Below are 20,431 nucleotides of genomic sequence, written 5' to 3' on the forward strand. Positions count from 1 at the left end.
AGTACTTGTCACTCCTCTTTGATTTACTGACTTCTTTATTTCACTTTCTTTTGCTTTCCCTTCCACCACAAAATTAGATAGCAAGAGATGTTGTTTTAGGATATTCCATAAATCAAAAGTAGGGCTGAAAAGTTTGGAATGAGCCTAAAAACCGCTGTTTCAGGGGCAGGTTTTTAAGGACTGGCGTTTTTAACTGGTTATAGGGTGGTCCAGGTTTGTGGTGTGTTTGGGCAGGGTCAGATCTGCAGCCTTTCACATGTGATGGGTGTGGTTTTTGTCTACAGTGTCCTGAACTTGACAGGCAGTTCAGTGGCTGGTGTGCCTGAGGATTTGGGTGTCCTAAAGTTGAGCAGAGCACTGCTGGGACAGATGTGCAAAATGTTTGTGGGATTTGCCACAAACATCAGCCCAGTTGTGCCCTGGGCAACATGAGGTGAGGAGTTTGTGCCATGGAGAAAGCCCTTATGTTCATGCTGTTGCTTGATGTAATTTGTGATTCTTTGGGGGTTTCGGTTTCAGAGAATTATCACAAAGCTGTGCTCCCTAGCTCATGTGATGCAGTGGAGCTCAGAACTGGTCAAGTTGTGCCAGAAGTTCAGTTCTGTGGCTACTGTTCATTCCGGTGCAGCTTCATTAGTGACCCAGGAGTGTTTGCTCTGGCCCCTGCCAGCCCTGAGTGCTGGGTGACTGGGACAGAGTGGCTTAAAGTATCTTCTGGAATATCCCTGTGGGGTCAGCCTGGTCCCCCTCCCCCTGAGGAGGGAGGCAGTTTGCATCCTCACACTCGGTCTGGTGACTGCCCTTTAATGATGCATTGTAATATCAGCACCACAGAGAACCAGGGGTAGTGCAGGGCTGCAGCTGGTCCTGTGTCCCTCTTGGTCCTGCAGAATGAAATGGGCAAAGATACAGCTGCAGCTGCCTGGGACACATCAGCAGGAAGAAAAACAGACTGAGAGATGTAGCCAGTGCATAAACTTGAATTGAATGACTTCGAATGTAGGGTCTCTTGCTCACGTCAGGGGCTGTGCCTCTGCTGCAGCTCTCCCAGGGTTTGTTATGAGCCAGGAGGTTCATATAAGAAGGCAGGAGACTGCAGATGTCACTGTAATATTTCAAAATAACTTTAAATTTTATTTATATCTTAAAAATAAACATCAGTGTTAAAATACCAGTAAACAGGGTAGTGTATTAGGGAGTGGCAGTGAGAGCTGTATATTAACTCCAGTGCAAAGCTGAGAGCAAGTTTCTGAGGAGGGTTGTGGGGTTCCCCAGCTCAGAGCACGTCAGGCAGGGGCAGAAGTGAAGTTGGGCCAAGTAGCAGGAATGGGGGGCACAACACATTACCTTTGTGAAGGGCTCAGAGCAGAGCTACCTTGCCTTGCAAAACCCTTTTTCCTCCTGGTCTTTGTCCTCACCATGTTCCCACCCCACACAGTGTTCACACACTTGCACAGACACATGTTCTCTAACATACATGTTCCCTTTGCAGGCTCCACCTGTGTGCTCTGAGCTCTTCTGGCCCATGTGTTTTTCCTGGTGCTGTCCTCTCTTTTGGGATGGAAAGTGGGCAGAGAGGGACTCTGCTGTGACCTCTGGCTGTCTGCACAGTCTGTAGGGCTGGCTAACTGGGGAAATGTTTAGGAGGTAATTGGTCTCTCTTCCTTGGGAAAAGGACTTGCTCCCCTTGTGGGTTATCGGGCAGGTTTAGTCCCCAAATGCATCCTTGGCCCTCAGCCCCTTTTGTCACTTGGCTGCAACCCCAGCTACTCAGAGGTTTTGCTCCCATTGAGCAAATCAAATCCCAAGTGATTTCATGTTGAACTTCATCCTTTGGCCAAGCAATATAATTTTTTTTTGCTTTATATGCATGTGCTAGAAAAGAGAAAAAAAGAGATTTCAGCTAGGAAAGGAAATGTCAGAAAAGAAGGGCAAGTATTTGAGTCTGGAAATAGCGCCTGTGCAAGGCAGCATTCCCTCTCCCATTGCTGCAGAGGATGTGCCTGCAGAGCACCATGTCCCTGCTGGGGCCAGGACCCATCACTTGCTCTCTGGCTCCATGTCACTGGCACTGCTGCCTTCTCGGAGCTGCCAGAGATGACAAACCAGGTGCTGTTCCTTCTGGCAGAGGGCTCAGAGGTGGCTGAGGTGGCAGCTCTGGTAGTTGTGGCAGGGAGCAGAAGGGATGGGGTGGCTTCTGCTCCCTGCATGTCCCACCCCAAGGTTACTTGGCTCCGGTCACTTGGTGGTGAGGTGGCCACGTGTGGGCTGCATCCAGTGGAGGAGATGGGCGAGGGAGGCCCAGGGACGGTGCTTGTGATGGGACTAAAGCTGCAGAGAGCGGTTCGGCACAGGGGTGGCAGGTGAGGGGATGTGAATCACAGCCCAGTGCTGATCGTCGCTCCTGGCTGCATCCCAAGGTCACTCTAATTTGGTTTCTTTGGACTCCCAGGGCTTTTTGTGGCTGTCGGTGAAGCCCCCTGCTATAAAGAGAGTAGTCACCAGAGACCCCTTCAGTGACTCCTGGTCAGGGCCAGCAGGGCTGTTCTGAGCACATGGCACCTGAAATGCTCTGCTCTTGCTCCTGCAGCCTCTTCCTGGAGACTCGTCTGTGTTAGAGCCCTTTCCCCTCCCGTGGGGAGGGTGTGGTACTCACGGGGGCCTGCGCCTTGGTGCCGTTGAGGTGAGCGTAGAGCAGGGCGGCGATGTCACTGTGACCGGCCTCCAGTGCGATGGCAACAGCGTTGTTACCATCCTAGAAAGTAAGAGAGCATGCAGAAAGGGGTTTGGGGACAGGACAGAGTGTGGGCCGCCCAGGCCCAGTGGCAGAACCTTACACTATCCACGATGGAGATGTTGCACGTGGGCTGAGCCAGCAGCAGCTTCACGGTCTCCACTCGGCCATGCTCGCAGGCGCACATCAGGGCGGTCGAGCCCTCCTCATCCTGCAGGTTCACGTCGGCCCCGCAGGCAAGCAGGGCTTCCACCATCTCCTGCCGGCCATGGCTGACAGCCAGCATCAGCGCAGTCTGGCCAGCCTGCAAGGAAGGGACAGTGCCAGGCCACCCCCGCTGCGCTACCCACTTGTCCCTGCACCACAGAAGCACTGCTGAGACAGCCCTGCTGCCAAGCAGGAGGAGCTCCTCGGTGATGCTCTCCCCATGCACCGACGCCTCCAGGTTTTGGAGCCATTGTCCTGCCCTTGGAAGGGCTGAGTGTGGCTCTGGCATCTGCCTGGGGGTGGGAGGGTCGAGATGTGGTGGCCCCCAGACCACACCAACCTGGCTGGCCTTGGCGTTGACGTTGCCCATGCTGAAGAGCCTCCTGACCACATTCATGTCCTCCTCCTGCTCAACGGCTGCCAGTGCTGCCAGCATGAGGGCAGTGTACCCAGCTTTGTTCTGGTGGTCCACATTACAGATCCCTGCAGGAGTGGGCAGAGGGGGCTCAGGATGCTACAGGGCTGGTGAGAGACATGGACCAAGCCATGTGCCTGGCTCCACCTCACAGTCGGGCCCAGGGTGCTGTGAGCCATCCCATAGGCACAGAACTGCTGATGGATCTCCCCCATGAAATCTGGGCTCCCAAACGGGCTGGGGTGACTTCTCACCCCTACACCTATGAACAGACAGCCCAGGGCAGCTCTCCTTGCCCCTCTGCTGCCAATGTCTTCCCCCTGTGCTGACATGGCCAGGACATGACCTGGGGTACACTGGGATGGTGGCCAGGGGATGTTTCTGGGGCTGGGGGACACTGACCCGTATCCAGCAGCAGCCACACGATGTGGAAGTTGGAGTGGGAGACGCTGTAGTGCAGGGCCGTGTTGCCATTCCCATCTGCCAGGTTCACCACATGGGCCAGGAGAGCTGGTGAGACCTCAGCAAAGGCCAGGAGGTGGTTGGCAACTGTGTCAGGGACAGACGACTTTTGGCTGGACAGACGGAACCACTCCTGAAGGACCAGGCTGCTGCTGGCGAGCTGTGGGCAGAGAAGGGCTGAGCTTCCCATGGCCTCGCACCCTGGCACCCACCCCTCTTCTGCCAGCCCAGGTGGCAGGGAACAGAATCTCTGCTCCAGAGTGGGTGGGTGAAGGCAGGACCTGAACCGCCCAAACCCATGCTGGGTATGGCCTGAGTCCACATGGGTTTTGGGGTTTCTGGGACAAACCCTGGAGCAAAGGGCTGTATTTTGGGGGAGGGTGTTGAGTCAGGCTTTGCTGGCTCTTCTCTGAGTACAGCTAGCTCTGGGGGATGTAGGCAGGGCCTGGGCAAGCCATCCCATCCCAGTGCTCCACTCACCACCTCTTTGCTCTTGGCAGCACCAGGGTGGCCCAGGTGGGTCTTCACAATGAGGCAGGCCTCCCTCATCCTGGGGTTCAGCTCAAACCTGTGGAGAGCATGATGTCCACGGTGTGGGGCTGCATCACCCCACCAAACCTGTGAGCTCCCCAGCACCTGTAACTCATTGCAGGGTGTCTGGAGTGCAATCTCCAGCCTGGTGGCTGCACCCTGGCTGTTTCAGCCTCTGCAAATCACCATAGAATGCAGCCTTATATGGATGTGCTCAGGCACAATTCACCCATTCTTAGGCCACATTTTTTCCTTTTGTTGAAAAATGCTATTGAAGCCTTCTGGGTTTTTTTTGTCCTCCTCTAAACTATCTTCTGCAGCAAAGAGGCATCTGGGGCCTCTCATCCTTTCCTTAGCAGACCCAAGAAACTAGAAGGATTGTTTCCTGATGATGATCTGTGCAGGAGGTGAATGGGTTTTTCCCACTGGCAGCACTGAAAGTGGGGCAGATGCCCTGAGGTGGCAGGGCCAGTGCCATGGCTCCCAGCTGTGCAGGCCCAGGGAGCAGGAAGCCTTCTCTAATGGCACTTACTTTTCCTTCACCTCGGGGGGCTCCAGCAGGCTCACATCAGTCCCCTGGCTCTCCAGTCTGGGCTCACACGTGCCTTCCCCAGCCTCCTCCTCTGAGGTTTCGGTGTCTCCCTGCTCTGAGCTATTGGAGCTGTCGGCCGAAGCCTTCTCAGAGGAGCTGTTGCCTTCTTCCTCCTCCTCACTGGATGTGCTCTCATACCTGCACAGAGGGAGGATGCTCAGGGGAAACACAGCACCAGTTTGGCCCCCTTCAGGCCCTGCCACTGGCCCCAGCCAGGACAGGGATGCAGGGGACTAGGATTAGCTCATGGGGGTGGCAGGAGCCCCTCTGCACGTACTCCCCATTCAGCACGCCCACAAACTGCAGGCTCTTCTTGCTGCCCTCTGCCTCTCTCCGTGGAGGACCATCCCGCTTCTTCATGATGGACTTCAGGGCTCCTGCAGAGAAAGAGATGGATGTCAAGGGCCAGTGAGCAAGAATTATAGAATTTTAGGTCTAGGTTAGAGGAGATGTTAAAGATCATCTCATTTCAACTCTACTGCCATGGTCACCTTCTACTAGACCAGGTTGCTCAGAGCTCCATCCAGGGGCTCCTGGCTTGCTTAAACACTTCCAGGGATGGGGCATCCACAATTTCTGTATGTAACCTGTGCCAGATCATCACCACTTCACAGTAAAGAATTTTTCCTAATATCTAATTTAAACTTACTGTCGTTTTGAAACCACTCCCCGTGTCCTGTCACTACATGCTCTTGTAAACAGTCTCTCCCTGGGGCTAGTCAAGTACCCTAAACCCACTAGACCCCTGGGCAGGTATGGAAGGGACATGGGCAACTGCTGGAGCAAAGGTAGCAATGGCACTGCAGGCATTGTCCCCAACAAAGCCATCCTCTCCCTTCCTGCAGGAACATTCCAACCCAGACCCTGGCATCATCCCTAGTGACACTCACCGGCCACAGGGTTTGGGGCAGCTCCACTGTCCTGTGCTGGGGATGGGTCCCGGTTGCTGTGTGTCATCTCTGGCACAGCTGGCCCAGGGCCTCGGCTATCTGCGCACATCCCCCCCATTGCTCCTGCGGCCGGCGCTGAGGGGCTGCTCAGGCCATCACCCAGTCCAGGCTCCATCACTTTGCCCGCACCAGGCTCCTTCTCCTCTCCTGCCAGGACAATGCTGCCCACATCTGTCTGGCTGCCCTTGTCATCGCAGCTGGCAGCTGAATCGGGTCCAACGGCCACATCCCGCCCGTCGGGGTGGCAGCCCACAGCAACGCAGGAGGTCGAGGGGCAGCACTCCACACCTGCCTCTGCCGTCTTTGGGGGGTCACCAGCTGCCTGGCTCTGTGTCACTACCACAGCCTCCACCAGTGCCTCAGCCACCTGTGGCTTGGCCATCACCTCCTTGTCTACCAGCCCGCGAGGCCGGCGGGCGCACACCTCCAGCCGCAGCTCCTCCAGCTCCCGCGTGGCCTCCTGTAGGTGCCCCTCCATCAGGGTGATCACCTCCTTCTGGTGCCCCACCGTCTGCTGCAGCAGCTCTAGCTCCCGCTCCGCCTCAGTGGCCAGCCCCAGCGAGGACTCCAGCACCCAGACGGCCACATCCCTGCGTCCCCGTGTGCTGCTGTCTGGCTCGTCCCCTCTCTCCTGCTGTGACCGATAGTAGAAGACGGCATCTGTCATGGCCCGGTCTTCACCCACTGCCACAGAGCGGCACGGCCTCTCAGCCACCCTGGGGCTCTTGCTTGGCCAAGCCCTGACGTTCCGCTCTGGCACAGCCAGCTTCTCTGTCAACTTCCTCAGCTCTGCAATTTTGCTCGTCCGCCCCTTCACTGGCTCTGCTTCACTCTCTGGCCCTGTGCGGGGCGCCTCCTCAGCTCCTGCCCCTGCCTCAGAGCCAGAGGGGTGATACAGTGCCTCGCCAGGCTCCGCCGACAGCTTCTCCAGCAACTTTGCTTTCTCCCTCTTCAATTCGCAGATCTGCATCTCCAGGAGTGGAATGGTTTTCACCTGCTCCTCCAGGTCCCGGAGCTGACGCAGGGCTGCAGCCATCTGCTCCCGCACGTGCTGCAGCGGGGCCGTGCTGAGCCCCGCAGCCGGAGTGCTGCGCCCCGAGCTGCCAGGGCTCACCCGGCCCCAGCCCACCTGGCCCTCGGTGCCCACCGGCACCCAGTGGGGTGGCTGGCCCAGGCCACCCGGCAGGCCACTGTGGGAGGGACCGCCAATATCCTGCAAACGGCCCTGCTCCTGCTCCAGCCTCCTGCTCGTCTCCAGCAAGGTCTTCTCCACCCGTGGGTTTGGCATGAGGCACTTACGGGTGGGAGGCGGGAGCAGTCGTACCGGCGGCGGTGAGATGGGGTGGGAGGTTGGCTTGCTCACGGGCTCCAGGGGTGCTCGGCTGTGTGGAGACAGCAGCAGCGCAGTCCTGCCCTCCTCGCTGGCCGTGGAGGTGAGGGACTCGGTGGAGGTCCAGGCACTGGTGTAGCTGCTGGGGCTGCGCAGGGTGCTGGGTGGTGGACGGGACCCTTTCACCCTGCGAGGCAGCGGCACTTTCTTGAGTGTTTGGCCACTTTCAATATCATCAACATACTTCAGGAAATCAAGGTCCAGCAGGAAGCCATAAGGGGTTTCCACAGAATACGAGCTCTTCTCTCCATCATCCTGGTCCCGGTATAAGAATGGGCCCCCAAGATCTGCAAGAGGAGCAGGGATGGTTAGGCAGGGACCTGGTGGAGACAGGATGGCTTTTCCAACTGGGTTATACTGGAATTTACAGCCTGCAGGTCCCTCTCCTCCATGTTGTGAGATGTGTCTGTCTCCAGCACCCTCGGTGCCATAGGGTATCACAGGACACTCAGTCCAAGTCAGGTGCTGGACTGAGGAGCTCCGTTGGGATGGGATGGGACGGCTCAGCCCTGCCACCCCCCTTGCAGCCCTTCCTCTGTCACTGCCTGCTGACAGCCCTGGTCTCTTTACCTGGGAGGTTCTGGTTCAGGGGTGCTGGCTGAGCCATCTTCTTCCCGGAATGCTGCTGACCAGAGGACCATCAACCTGCAACAACAAGACCACATCCAGCCAAACCCTGTGATCCCAGGGCTGGCGAGCCCCAGGCAGCCACACAGCCTTGACCCCCACCCCGGGAGAGCCCTGTGGTTGATGCTGCCATCTGCCAGGTCCCCTGGCCTCCCCCAGTCCAGGGCTGACACTGGAGCCAGTGGCCAGGCAAGCACGGTGCTGCCTGTGGGGCCGGGATTGTTTGTACATTTGAGGAATGCTCCACAGCTCAGCTGGGATGGCCGTGCTGCCAGCTCCAAGGGTCACGAGCTGGAGCTTGGCCATACAGTGGGAGCAGGCCAGGAAAAAAAAGAGGCTGAAACCTGTGTAGGTGCAATACTCAATGTGAAGTTTGCTTTGGATAAAGGGAACTTTGGCAAAGCCACATGACTGCAGGGAGCTGCCACCACCTCTCAGTGCTGGGTGTGATGCCCATTCTCGTCTTCCAGGGTGCCCCACAAGGCCTCAGGGGTGCCCCGAGGGGTTGATGACCACCAGGAGTGACCTGACTGCTTTTCCCTGTCCATAATGTGGGATAAGGCAAAAGAGAATGAAATGGGAGCCTGGTTTTCCCAGGATCCAGGCATGGACACACTGAAGGTGAACCAACAGGATACGGCTGTGGTCCAGACGTGAGCTCAGGGCTGGGGGTGCCACCAGCTGTGAGCACTGAGCTGGGACCTGCTGCAACATCTGGCAGCATCTAGATGCTGGGGCCCAAGTGTGAGGTGATCCTGGCAGAAGCAGGATGGATCAACAGCACCTTGGGAGCACCCATTGCTGCTGTACATGGCATCAGGGTTCTGATGGCTCCGTCCATGGGGCACGGGTGGCCATGGGGCTGAGCAGCTGTTGGTGGGCAAAGCATTTGGCACTAGACTATTTTCAGAAGAAAGCAGGGGAGGAGGAATGCTGCAGAGGAATTGTGGCTTGGGCACAGCCCTCAGGAAAGCTGAGGCTCAGTGCTGCTCAGGGAACGGCGCAGGATCTGGCCTTGGCTGCACAGAAACACCCACATCCGCCCCTCATGCCGATGTTGCAGCCACTCCCCAGCCCTGGCTGCAGCCACCAGCCCCTGGGTTGCCCTGACCCCCTGGAGCCACTGGAGCAGCTGTGGCAGCGCCAGGCCAGGCTCGGGCTGGGCACCATGGTGGCCTCCCACCCCCAGCCCAGTGCACAGGGTTGGGAGCTAAGTCCAGCTGGGCAGAGATGAAACACTTCCACCTAGACACCAGGATGGATTCTGGAGCTCTCTCACTCCTCTGCCAACCCACCCACAGTTGATGCACATCCCAAATTCCACCTCCCTCGGAATCATCCCACCTTCGAGTGAGCACCCTTTCCACCTCCCCAGGAACATCCTGGCTCCATGCTGGCATCCACCACTCCCAAACTGCTGGCTTCATGCCCAAGAGGGTCCACACATCCCCCACCTCATCTAATCCCTCCCACCCTGGGAAGTTTGGCTTCCTCCTCTGCATGGCCCTTGCTGCAGGTAAATAAACAGTGCTTGGGCCAGGACAAACTTCCCGCTGGGCTCCACACACGTTGTAAATCAAAAAGGAAGAGAGAGCAACAGGAGCCAGAGCCAGCGGGTGCATTTCCTCGGGGGGGAAGTGGCCGGCAGCTCCCTTCCGCCGCCCGGCCTGGGTATTGTCCTGCCTGGGGACAGGAAAAGCCTCCTCTGCCAAGGCCTGGAGACCTCCCACACCACTCCAGCAGCAAAGATGTTCTTTGCACCAGTACTGCACTGGTGTCCCCTCCACTGAGCTGGTGACAGGCTGCTTGTCACCTGCCACCTCCTATGGCCCCTTCAGCCAACAGCAGCAGCTGCATCCCGACTCTGGGGGACATCCTCCCACTGCTTCCGGACCCTATTTCTTTTGGTCTGACAGGATAGGCTGAACCAGGGCAGGAGTTTCTGTTTTCACTCAGCTCCAAAAAAGGTGATGGGACCTGCCAGCTTCCAATCATGTCCAGGTGGCCTCAGAGACCCCATGATGTTCAAACCCTCCTGCCAGGTGCAAACAGTCCCCAGGCTCCTCAGCCTGTGCAAACTGTCCCTGGGCTGGGGAAGAGGTGTGGGGCTGGATTGGACAAGTGGGGGCAGATGGTCCTGTGTGCAGCAGGTTGAGTCCCCACACCCATGGCCCAGCCACTGTCAGCACCAGCCAGACTTGGCTGCCACAACCACGGCACCACTCAGGCAGCCCCCCTCCACCTGGGCTGAAGTCTTGCTGGGGCCAATTTTACCAACCACTTTGGTGCCAAAGGCTCATTTTCAGCAGCTTCAGCTGCTTCCTTGGGCACTGGTGCAGGTTGCTGAAGGGGATGGGCTGCATGGACCCCTGTGGGGAGCCCTTACATGATCCCAGCTCTCTTTGGAAGTAATGAGAGTGCTGTTTCTAGCACTGGTGTTTCAACAGAAAAGCAGGATGGTACAAGCAAAGGACTGGCAGGGAGGCTTGGCAGCGAGGGGGAGAGGAGGAGGATGCACAGACACCCAACCACCCCTGTGGAGGTAGGGCTATGCTTTGCCTGGGCTCACACCTGTATTTTCCCCTCATGTTGTTGTACCAATGCCAACATGGGAAGCTTGGGGCCAAAACTGGAGCTGTTTGGCTCGATTACAATAAGAAGTCATGTCAGGGATGAGGGAGGCCGGGCACCTTGGCACAGCCCAGGTACCACCCAGTCCTCATGCCCCAGCTGCAGGCAGCACCTTGGGACCCCTGGCCTCATGGGGTGATTTCCCCTTGGGATTCCCAAGCTCCTGGACTGGCAGAGGAGAGGTCTGGGGGAGCTGTTCCTAAAGCTCAAGACCTTTGGGCCCTTTCCCTTCCCAGGGGCACAGTTGTAGCAGCCCCATTCAGTCACCTCATACAGCACAGCTTGAACTGCTCCACCGGCAGGGCTGGGGCTGGACACAGGGAGGGTTCTCCCTGGCTCTCCTCCTGAGCCAAAATAGTGAGGTCATGAGGAATGTGAGAAGAACAGAGTCCAGAGCAGCCCTGGCCAGCACAACTTGATTTATCTCAGCCAGGCATGCTTCCCTCGTAGCTGCACAGGCGATAAGCCCTGAAGCCTAGAACTGAGGCTGTTCCAAAGTTAAAGGGAATCCACTGAGCAAGCACAAGGCTTCCTACACCACCAGCAACCTGCCAGGATTTGGGCTCCTTGCACACAGCCAGCTGTCACACGCATTTGTCACCTGCAATGTTACCTGCCAGCACTGTGGCTGGGTTCAGCAGGAGGTATCCAGGGCTCGTGACACCTTCATGTCCCTGTCCCCTGCTGCAGGGGTTGTATGGGAGGGCCTGTGCCTATTTGCCCAGTCCACCCTGGCCATGCTGTCTATGCTGGAGCTGCTCCAGGAGGAGCTGGATCCAGGTGGGTGGGTGCACAACGCTGACCCAGGGAGAGAAAAGGAAATGCTTCGATCATCTCAACAGCCTAATTTCAGGGTTGGACTGTTAATTCTGGAGTTGTCGTCATTGATGGCCCGGCTAAAAGGGCTGCCCAGGCTCTGCACCTGCTTCAGGCCCTCAGGAACCTCCCTGAGCTCACATACAGCAGGTGTAGAATCCACACACAGACTTACCCACGTGGGGATCAGCTCTACCAGCCCCCTCACACCTATAGGGCTCCCTACAGCTTCACTAAAGAACATCGACCCCTTTCCTCGCACCCTCACCACAGCTGCCCACCAGCACCTTCCAATTCCCTCGGGGCTGCTGACAACACAAGGCATCAGCAGCGATGGCCTGGGCTTGTCCTGCTGCGAGGAGGGGCTCAGAGATAAAACTAAATTTACACCCCGGGAGCCCAGGTACAGCCGAGGCACACACACAGCACTGTGTACAACCCCATGGTAGGATCTCCATGTGCACGCAGGAGCACCCCAAACCCCACAGCACCCCAAAGGAGCCTGCAGCAGCCTGGGGTGCCATGCCCCACCACCCGGGGAACCCACGGCACACCCACCCCGAACAGTTCCCCAGGACCCCCAGCCCTGCAGTTCCCCAGCTCTCTGGGAGTCCAGCAGCATCCCCAACCTTACGGATTCTAGGCAACCCTGCGGGATCCCCAGCGCGCCGCGGGGCCAGCAGCACCAGGCCACCCGCACGTCGAGGCGACAGCCCGTCCCCAGCCCAGGGGACCCCGGGGACTCCCGTGTGGGGAGCTCCAGCCCGGCCCCGGCCCCGCTCCCCTCCCGCTCCCGCCGCCGGGGCCGCTCGGGCGGAGCCGCCCCATCCCGCCGCGGTCCCGCCACGTCTGCGGGGGCTCCAGCGCGGCCCTTCGGGGATCCACGGGCGGCGGCGGGTGCGGGGCCCCGCGGGGGCCGCCGCCGGGACGAGCTCCAGCCCCGCCGCCGCCAGGCCTGCCCGCCCCGTCCCGCCCGGTCCCCGTCGTCCCTCACCGTGCCGCCGGGCTCCTGGACTGCGGCCGGGACGCGGCCCCGGGCCCGGGCCTCTCGGGCTGCTCCGCGGCGCCGGGCAGCGCTGCCCGCCGCAGCCCCGGGCCGAGGGCGGGCGGGAGCGGGAGCGGCCGGGGCGGGGCGGGGGCGGGCGGGGACCGGCCCCGGGCCCGACGGGACGGGTACCGCCCCCGGCCGCTCGCCCCGCGGCGCCCCTGCGAGCCCCCTCTCCGCGGCGGGAGGGTATAGCGCTGTCCCCGTGGCCGCCCGCGGTGGGACGTGCCTCGTTCCTGTCCCTCGGTGGGAGGGGTGTCCCCTACACTTGTCACCCCGAGGTGATTACCTTGGGGATGGGGTGCGCCTACTCCAGTCACCCTGGGGACGGGATTCTCCCTAACCTGTCCCCATCGGGGATTTCCACCCTGCAGAAGGGGGGATCCCCTGCCCACATCGCCCCGATGCTGGGGTAACCTTTGCCCTGAGCTCAACCCCGCTGCTGGCCGGGGCCCGGCGGGCGGCTGGGGTCCAGCTCCCTGCACCACCGTGCTTCCCCCAGCACAACCGCCCCCCGCACATCTTGCCCTCGTCCCACTCGTGGCCGGGAGCAGTGTGCCTCTGGCCCTGGCTGGGCTCCCCGGGCCTGGCCCCGCCGGGTTCCTGGCAGCCCTCCCTGTCCCAGCAGCGGCTGTTTGTCTCCTTTTCTTGCCAGCTTTCTTCCCCGCCTGCTTCCCGTGCTGGTTGCTGAGCCGGGAGCTCTGGGCTCTCCGCTATCCTGTAAGGACCGCGGCCATTCCCCAGCCTAGAGCTTGCCCTCACTAACTGCTCCAGACCCTTTCAGCCCTGAAACCCTCAGCAACGATTTTTGCTACTTTTCCTTCCAGCTCTGATCTTCGGGGGTATTTTTCCATATCTCGCTCTTCTCTAACACTACTCACGAGAAGAGCAGGAGAAACAAGACGTGATTCCCGACGTCCCTCCCAGCTGCTGGCAGGCAGTTTGGGGACTTCCTGGGAAAGGTTTGCATCCGGACGGAAGTACCTTAATAGCTCTAATGAATCTACCTCCACTGACAGACCGTCCCTCTCCAACCCATTCGCATACTTGGCCTCCCCAGCATCCTGTGGTAATGAACTTCGCGATTTCACGCCCTCAACTGGCCTCCAAAGCAGGTCTCAAATAGCACCGCTCTTGTCGATTCACTGACTGTTTCAAGAAGAAATCACTTGGATCCTCTGCACTGTGAAGCTTTACCTTCTCTGTCCAGGTCAGGAAAGGTGAGGTCTGGGGCAATGAGCCAAGTCCCAATGGTGCCCAGCTGCGCTGTGGAGTTCATGCCCAGCTCGGAGTTCCATGATGGGCCCGCGTCCAGGTCTCTCACTCCTGCTCTTGGACATCCAACAAAACGTCACTCACCTCCAGGCAGCAATTCTAGTTTCCTTCTTGCAAAGGGAAAGAAACAGCAAAGGAGGAGTTGAGGAAACATGAGCTTGGGAAAGTTATGTCACCGCAGCTCTGTGGGTGCCAGACCCACACGTGACCACTGCCACCCCAGCACGGGGGCCGAGCTGTGGAAGAGTGGGGAGATTGAACCACACAGCACCACCAAAGAAATACAGCCCTGGGGCTGCCTGAATGTGCTGCTGGATCACAAAACTGTGGCAGCTCAAAGATATTTCCAGACTGAGACTCACCAGCAACCTTTGAGCAAGCGGGATTGTATTGTTCCCTGCAGAGATCAGACTCCTCTGGCTTTAAGTTCTGGTCACTGAGAAGAATCAAACCCAAGGAATAGCCTTAATATTCATTGTTTTCTGCAGAAACTATGGGGCTCAAATATGAGGCCATGGCCAGAGAACTCACCTGACCTGGTTGATATTCACACCCCATGTGAATCCCTTCTGCATCCAGATGCAGATCACATGGAGCAAAGTGCTTCTGAGGCCTCGGCTGGCAACTGGTGTGGTGACTTCACACCCCACCAGGGATGCTGAGCCAGGACCAGTCTGAGTTGTGGCACCTGCCTGCCCGGGCTGGCGGTGCCCAGCAGGTGTAGCTGAACCCAGGCTTGGAGGCAAATGGCAGCGGCTGCACCCACACCTGTGCCAAGGTCTGTGTATAACCAAAGTGTGGCTGTGAGGCTGTGGGTGTTAGGACAGGTGCCTGTGGGGGTGAAAGATACAGATGCTCAGTCTGGCAAAGGCTACAGGTAAGGACAAGGGACTTCCACAGCATGGGATCAAGCTCTTGTATTCAGTGTCTCTCCCATAACCCTGCACGGAGGGGTGGAGAGGGCTAGCCAGGCTTCTGTTCCTCTTGTGGAGGCAGTTCTGCCAAAAAACTCCGTGGTTTCCTGGGGGTGGAGTGTTGTTATTGGGTTGTCTGGGGCTCTGCTGACCTTCATGGCATTATTTTTAGGTCTGGCATGATTTTAGCTTCCTTCACGATGGCCATGGAAATCAGACCTGACCCTTGTAAAAGAGTACACCTGAACAAAAAGCGCCAGGATCTGATGAATTTTCACAGAATCAGATATTTTAAAAAGCTTTTTGGTCCAGAAGAAGGTCTCAAAAGATTACTTTCCCTGTGAATCCAAATTCTTTTCTCTCTGCCAGTCTTTACTGTGAATGTGATTGTGCCTCTTTTCCCATCAGGGCAGTAGGAAATGTATATTTCCAGCACAGCTGGGTGCTTCTCCACAGTGTGCTGGGAACAGAGCCCTGGGAGCTAGAGGTGACTGCAGACAGACAGAACAGGCTGCATCCCTGTCCCTCTGCACACAGCACAGGAATTGGGTGGTGTTGGTGCATGAGAAAACACAGAGAGCTTGTCCAGGCTTTTGGTGGGCTATGAGCAGGCATTCGCTGTCATGCTGTGTCATTCAGATGGCTCCTGGATGGAGAGACCCTGCAAAATGCTGCTGCAGATGCTGGTGGGAAGGGGCTGCAGCCCCATGTGCTGCAGCACAAGCCATTCCACTGGCTGCAGCTTTGGATGACTCCATTTGTTCCCTGGCTAATGGGATCCTGACCCCTTGGGCACCCTGGTCTCCTCCATGGGCAGCAGGATTTTGCAGCCCTGAGCACCTCGGTCCTTTCTGAAGCAGTGGGCTCTGAAGTCCTGGGTGACCAGACCGGCCAGTGGTGGCCCATGGCAGGGAGGAGCAGTGTGTGCTCAGGGTACACCTGGGAAATGGATGATCAGATGTGTTCCAGCCATCTCCTGGCTGCCTGAGTTCATCTCTGCTTGCTCCAGCTCCACCAAACTCTGAGCTTGGCTTTTGGCTCCACCAGCCCCTCCATGGCCCCCTGAACAAACTGGCCAGGCTGGGCGTGGCATGGGACCAGAGGCAAAAGCTGTGAGGCTCTGTCTGGCCCAGACCCTGTAGGAAAGGGTGTTAATACCAGTAATATCCCAGCCCAGCACACTGCCCTCCCCACCGGCACAGCGTCCCTGCCCAGCCACCCCAGCAGGATTTCTTTGTTTTCTGCCTGCAGGTTTGGGAGTGAACAGAAAGCTCATTTCCTCTTGTCATCTCTTCTGCTCAGATCCTTCCTGAGATGGTGCAGCAAAACAAAGAGCCCAGAAGTAGAGCTGGAGCCGCTTCCCCAGCAGTGTGGGACCTGGGCAAGGGTCTGTGAGGAGCTGTGGGTGCACACATGGTGCTCAGACCCAGCTGAGCTGGCAGGGAAGGGGCTTGCACGGAGGCTGAAGCCACTGGGAGAAGCCAAACCCTGACGGCAGGACAACCACCACACAGAGTCCTTGCCAAAAGCCTCCTGCCTTACCATTTCCCACCAGCCATCACCTCCTGGAGACCCCATTGAACCCCGGTCAGAGCTCTGCTGTGGCACCTGCATCAAACACAGACCACCCTCAATGACACCATCTCCCTGGGGATCTCCTGCTCCATGCCACCTCCCGCTATGTCCCACTAAGGTATGTGACCCAGTCGTCCTCTTGTCCCCAGCACAGCCCTGCAAGACCAGCCCTAGTCCCAGTGCAGGGTGCCCTCATCCCCGTCCCCCAGCCCGTCACCCCTCTGATCTCGCCGGCCGCAGGTGACATTTTGTGCCCGTGCGGCACAGCAGGCGTGGGCTTTTATCTTGGGCAATCCTTGATGTGCTTGGCACAGCACTTGGCTGGCCTGAGGAAGGCCGGGACAGCTTTTTTTTTGTGGCTGTGATTGCAGCTCAGCCTTATCAGCGCTGAGGGAAATACCGTGCGGGCTTTCCGCAGCTGGGGTTTGCTTTGGCCACCGGCCAGCCCAGCCGGCAGCAGCGGGGGGACCTGCCCTAACGGCCGGCATGTCCTGTGTAATGTGGCCCTAAACACACCCCAACGGTCAGTGAGACCCAGCAGGGGGATGCTCTCGCACCTGGGACATTCCGGTACCGGGATCATGCTGTGCATGGAGGATCTGCAGCCTGGGTTGCCTTGAAAATCTGTGATCTTGGCTGAAACACTACACTCCTTGAAAATGGCCATTTTCCTTTAGCGGCTCTGGGCCCTCATGTCCTCCTGTAGCCATCAGGCTGTAAAATGGGTTTTGAAAATAGGTGCTCAAACTGATTGTCTGCAAAAGGGGTGACTCCTGGAAAGTGGGTCACTCGCCCCTGTGAATTCCTGTGACCTGGGTCCTGCAGTGGGGTGGGGTCCCAGCTGCAGCCCTGTCCTCGGTGGGAAATGCCCTTGCCCAGGGGCAGCAGCCCTGAGATCCCTAGTCCCTGGTGACAGGCAGGGACATCGGCCTGCGTGGGGACAAGGATGTCGCCATCTCAGCTTCATCCACTGATTTCCACTTCGACCCTTCACCCTGCAGAGCAGGATGGGGCTGGCTGTACACCGTGAGCACGAACTAGCCCCCAAATCCCCTCTGCTTCTGTGCTCTCTGCCCTCTAGACGCTCTCTGCTTCTGTGCTCTCTGCCTCAAAGGCGCCAGCTGAGTCCTTAGGACAAAAAGGGAATTTCCTGCCCAGCAGATGCCCCTCTGCCCTGCACAGCCAAATGAATTTTTTCCTGGGAAGTTATTCCCAGCTGTTTTCAGCTCTCCACTCCCCCTGCCCCAGCTTCACTTCCCCCGCCGCAGAGCCCTCGGGCTTTTGACATTTCCAGCGGAACCGGGAAAGGCCGCTCGTGTCCGGCACACAGAGCGCCCTTCTCCAGCCGGCCGGTTCCCGGCTGTCGGGGATCTGGCAAGGGCAACGGGACCTTCCCGACGGGAATGGCACAGATCTGTCATTGAGAAGAGCAGAAAAGCCCCTCTGTGCCGCCGCCCGAAGCGGCACATCTGCTGCCGGCCGACAATCGGGCCTTTGAGGCGGCGGCTGTGGAGCGGGGCCGAGGTGAGGGATTTCCCCGCTGCCCGCCTCCGGGGCGGGTCGGAGCCTGAACCCTCCTCCGGGAGGATCGGCAAGCTGGCACTTCCGCCACTGCTTTCTGCTCTCGGATCTCCTCTGGGAACTCCCCGCTCCATCTGCGAGACAGGAACGTGCTCCCCACGTGTGGATCTGTCCCCACCACTTCCAGGAGCTCCCTCCTGCCAGGCTTTGTCCAGGAGCTCCAGCGTGTCCAGACTGTCCCGGTGCCAGCACCCAGCTTGTTCTTTCTTTGCCAGCGAGCAGAGAGAGGCTGGAATGTGTCTGATCTACAGGTGGTTGTGGTGGTGTTTTTTTTTTCTTTTCTTTTTTTTTTTTTTTTTTTTTTTTTTTCTTTCTTTCTTTTTTTCCCTTACAGATGCTGCGCTGTGTAGGTGGTAGCTCTGAACTTGCTGCTCGGAGCCCACGTACGCTGCGGGGACAGGGACAGGGACAGGGACAGGGACAGGGACAGGGACAGCCCTGGGGAGCAGCCAGGCGTGTGGGACCCGCGTCTTCTCCCTCGAGGAGGAAAAGAAGAGGAACAGCGTGATTCTCCCGCCCTCCCCAGCCACGGGACGTGCGGCGGGGAGCACCCGCAGCGCTACGGGCACCTGGGGACATCTGGGGGCACTGTGGGTGGCAGAAGCGCTGCTCCGACCCCCCGGCACTGGTCCAGACACGTCTCTTCTGAGAGAAGGAGAGACACCAGAAATGACAGACAGTTGTTAACGAGTCAGTGCCTGTTTGAGGGGTGCAACACAAGCCCTGGGTGTGAGGTCGAGCAGGTGTGGGGGGAGTGCGAAAGGGATTGTCCCTCCAGGCAGATGAGGACTCCAGGAAGCAGTGAGCTAAAGCCCGGCCGAGCATCTGCGTTGTGGCTGGTGCAGCCCATCGAGCTCTGAACAGGAGGGTGATGCCGCAGGGTGGTCAAAGGACCCCGAGACCCACCGGGCAGAGGGGAGTGGAGGCGGTGGTGGCTGGGGTGGGGAGCAGGGCACTACGGCACAGCTGAGGCTGGAGGACAAAAGAAGGAGGTGCCGGGCAGGAGGTGGGCAGCACGTCGGGGTCTGCCCAGAGTGAACCTCTGGAGCTGGGTCCGGGGGAACTTTGGGAGCAAGTCACATCTGCCTGCGGGAGCAGCCGTGACGGGGTGACAGGTTCACAAGGTGGGGGGTGGCAAGGTGAGGCGCTGGCAGGGTGATGGGACGGTAGAGCGATGGGCTGAGGTGTTGACAGGGTGGCCGTGATCCCGAGCTCTCAGCTGCGGCGCTGCCGGTCCCAACCCTGTCCCAGCCCCGTCCCCAACTCTGTCCCCAACCCTGTCCCAGTCTCATCCCAACCCTGTCCCAGCCCCGTCCCCAACTCTGTCCCCAACCCTGTCCCAGTCCCGTCCCAACGCTGTCCCAGCCCCGTCCCCAACTCTGTCCCCAGCCCTGTCCCAGTCCCGTCCCAACCCTGTCCCAGCCCCGTCCCTGCCCCGCGTCCCCTCGTGCCTGCCCCGCTCCGACCGGCAGGGGGCGCTGCCGCCCTGGGAACCGGGGTTTAGGGATGCGTTTAGGGATGAGTTTCTGGGATGGGTTTAGAGTGTGGGGTTAGAGATGGGTTTAGGGATGCGTTTAGGGATGAGTTTCTGGGATGGGTTTAGAGTGTGGGGTTAGAGATGGGTTTAGGGATGAGTTTAGAGATGAGTTTATGGGATGGGTTTAGAGTGTGGGGTTAGGGATGGGTTTAGGGATGAGTTTAGAGATGAGTTTATGGGATGGGTTTAGAGTGTGGGGCTAGGGATGGGTTTAGGGATTCGTCTAGGGATGGGTTTCTGGGATGGGTTTAGAGTGTGGGGCTAGGGATGGGTTTATGGGGTGAGTTTAGGAGGTGGGTTTAGGAGGTGAGTTTAGGGCATGACTTTAGGGGGTGGATTTAAGGGGTGACTTTAGGGGGTGTGCTTAGGGGATGAGTTTAGGAGGCTGGTGCTGTGGGTGCTTGCTGGAGGGAGTCAGGGGCAGGGGCCTGAGGTGTGGGCATCAGCTGGGGACAGGAAGCAGCAAGGCTTTGGGGAAGTCAAGGCAAGGGTTTGTTAGTGCTGGGGACAGTGACAGGATGGCAAGAGTCCACACGGCCCAGGTCAGCACAAAGGTTTTTTCTCTGTCCTGCTGACCTATGCAGCCCCTCAATGGCTGCTCCCAAACACCTGCCGCGGCTTGGGATTACACAGAGAGATGGAGTCATGGAAAGAGAGGACAGAATGCTTCCATTGCAGCTTCACTCAAGCCTGCAGCCCCCCAAGACCCTCTCAAGACCCCACACAGGAGCAGAGTGTCTTGTTACCACTGGTGGTGGCCACAACAGGCCCTGGAGATGCTCCACCCCCTAAAACACCTTCTGCAGACCAACAGCAGCTCTAATGGTGCATTTTTGGGGGGATCCCTGCCATGCTGGTTTTTCCCTGAGATGATGCCCAGTGCAGCACTGGGGATGGCTGGGGACAAGGACACGCTGGAGTCCTGTTGGAAAGTGAAGCTGGAGCAGCCTGAGCTCTTCCTTGGGGTGCAGGGGCCCTTAGCCATCAATCATTTAGCACTGTGCATTTTTAATGTGTAAAAATCTTTTTAAGTGAGGAATCCAGCACAGAGTGAGGGTGATGATTAATTCAGGGAGTGACGCACGGAGGCGAATGCTGGGGTCCCGCTGCTGGGGACTGACCACCAACCAAGTTAGGGGGGTGGGGAAA

The 20,431-nt window shown here is 58.5% G+C and overlaps 1 protein-coding gene across 3 annotated transcripts; it reads right to left on the reverse strand.

The window, feature by feature from the left end:
- Positions 1 to 1,102: 1,102 nt before the first annotated feature.
- Positions 1,103 to 12,448, reverse strand: KANK3 (KN motif and ankyrin repeat domains 3). Of its 3 annotated transcripts, none has more exons than XM_058423611.1 (11): positions 12,350 to 12,448; positions 7,852 to 7,926; positions 5,832 to 7,568; positions 5,219 to 5,318; positions 4,882 to 5,079; positions 4,299 to 4,386; positions 3,759 to 3,978; positions 3,282 to 3,424; positions 2,838 to 3,038; positions 2,657 to 2,755; positions 1,103 to 1,875 (listed from the first exon to the last, which is right to left on the reverse strand). In XM_058423611.1, the coding sequence occupies exons 2-11, from the start codon at positions 7,886 to 7,888 to the stop codon at positions 1,798 to 1,800; spliced, it is 2,901 nt and encodes a 966-aa protein (XP_058279594.1). In that variant the 5' UTR covers positions 7,889 to 7,926; positions 12,350 to 12,448; the 3' UTR covers positions 1,103 to 1,797. The 3 variants fall into 3 exon arrangements, with proteins under 3 accessions (XP_058279594.1, XP_039942690.1, XP_039942687.1); XM_040086756.2 differs by having other exon boundaries at positions 1,732 to 2,480; XM_040086753.2 differs by having other exon boundaries at positions 1,732 to 2,483.
- Positions 12,449 to 20,431: the final 7,983 nt, after the last annotated feature.

This window comes from Hirundo rustica, chromosome 26 (assembly GCF_015227805.2).
Source record: "Hirundo rustica isolate bHirRus1 chromosome 26, bHirRus1.pri.v3, whole genome shotgun sequence".
Taxonomy (NCBI): domain Eukaryota; kingdom Metazoa; phylum Chordata; class Aves; order Passeriformes; family Hirundinidae; genus Hirundo; species Hirundo rustica.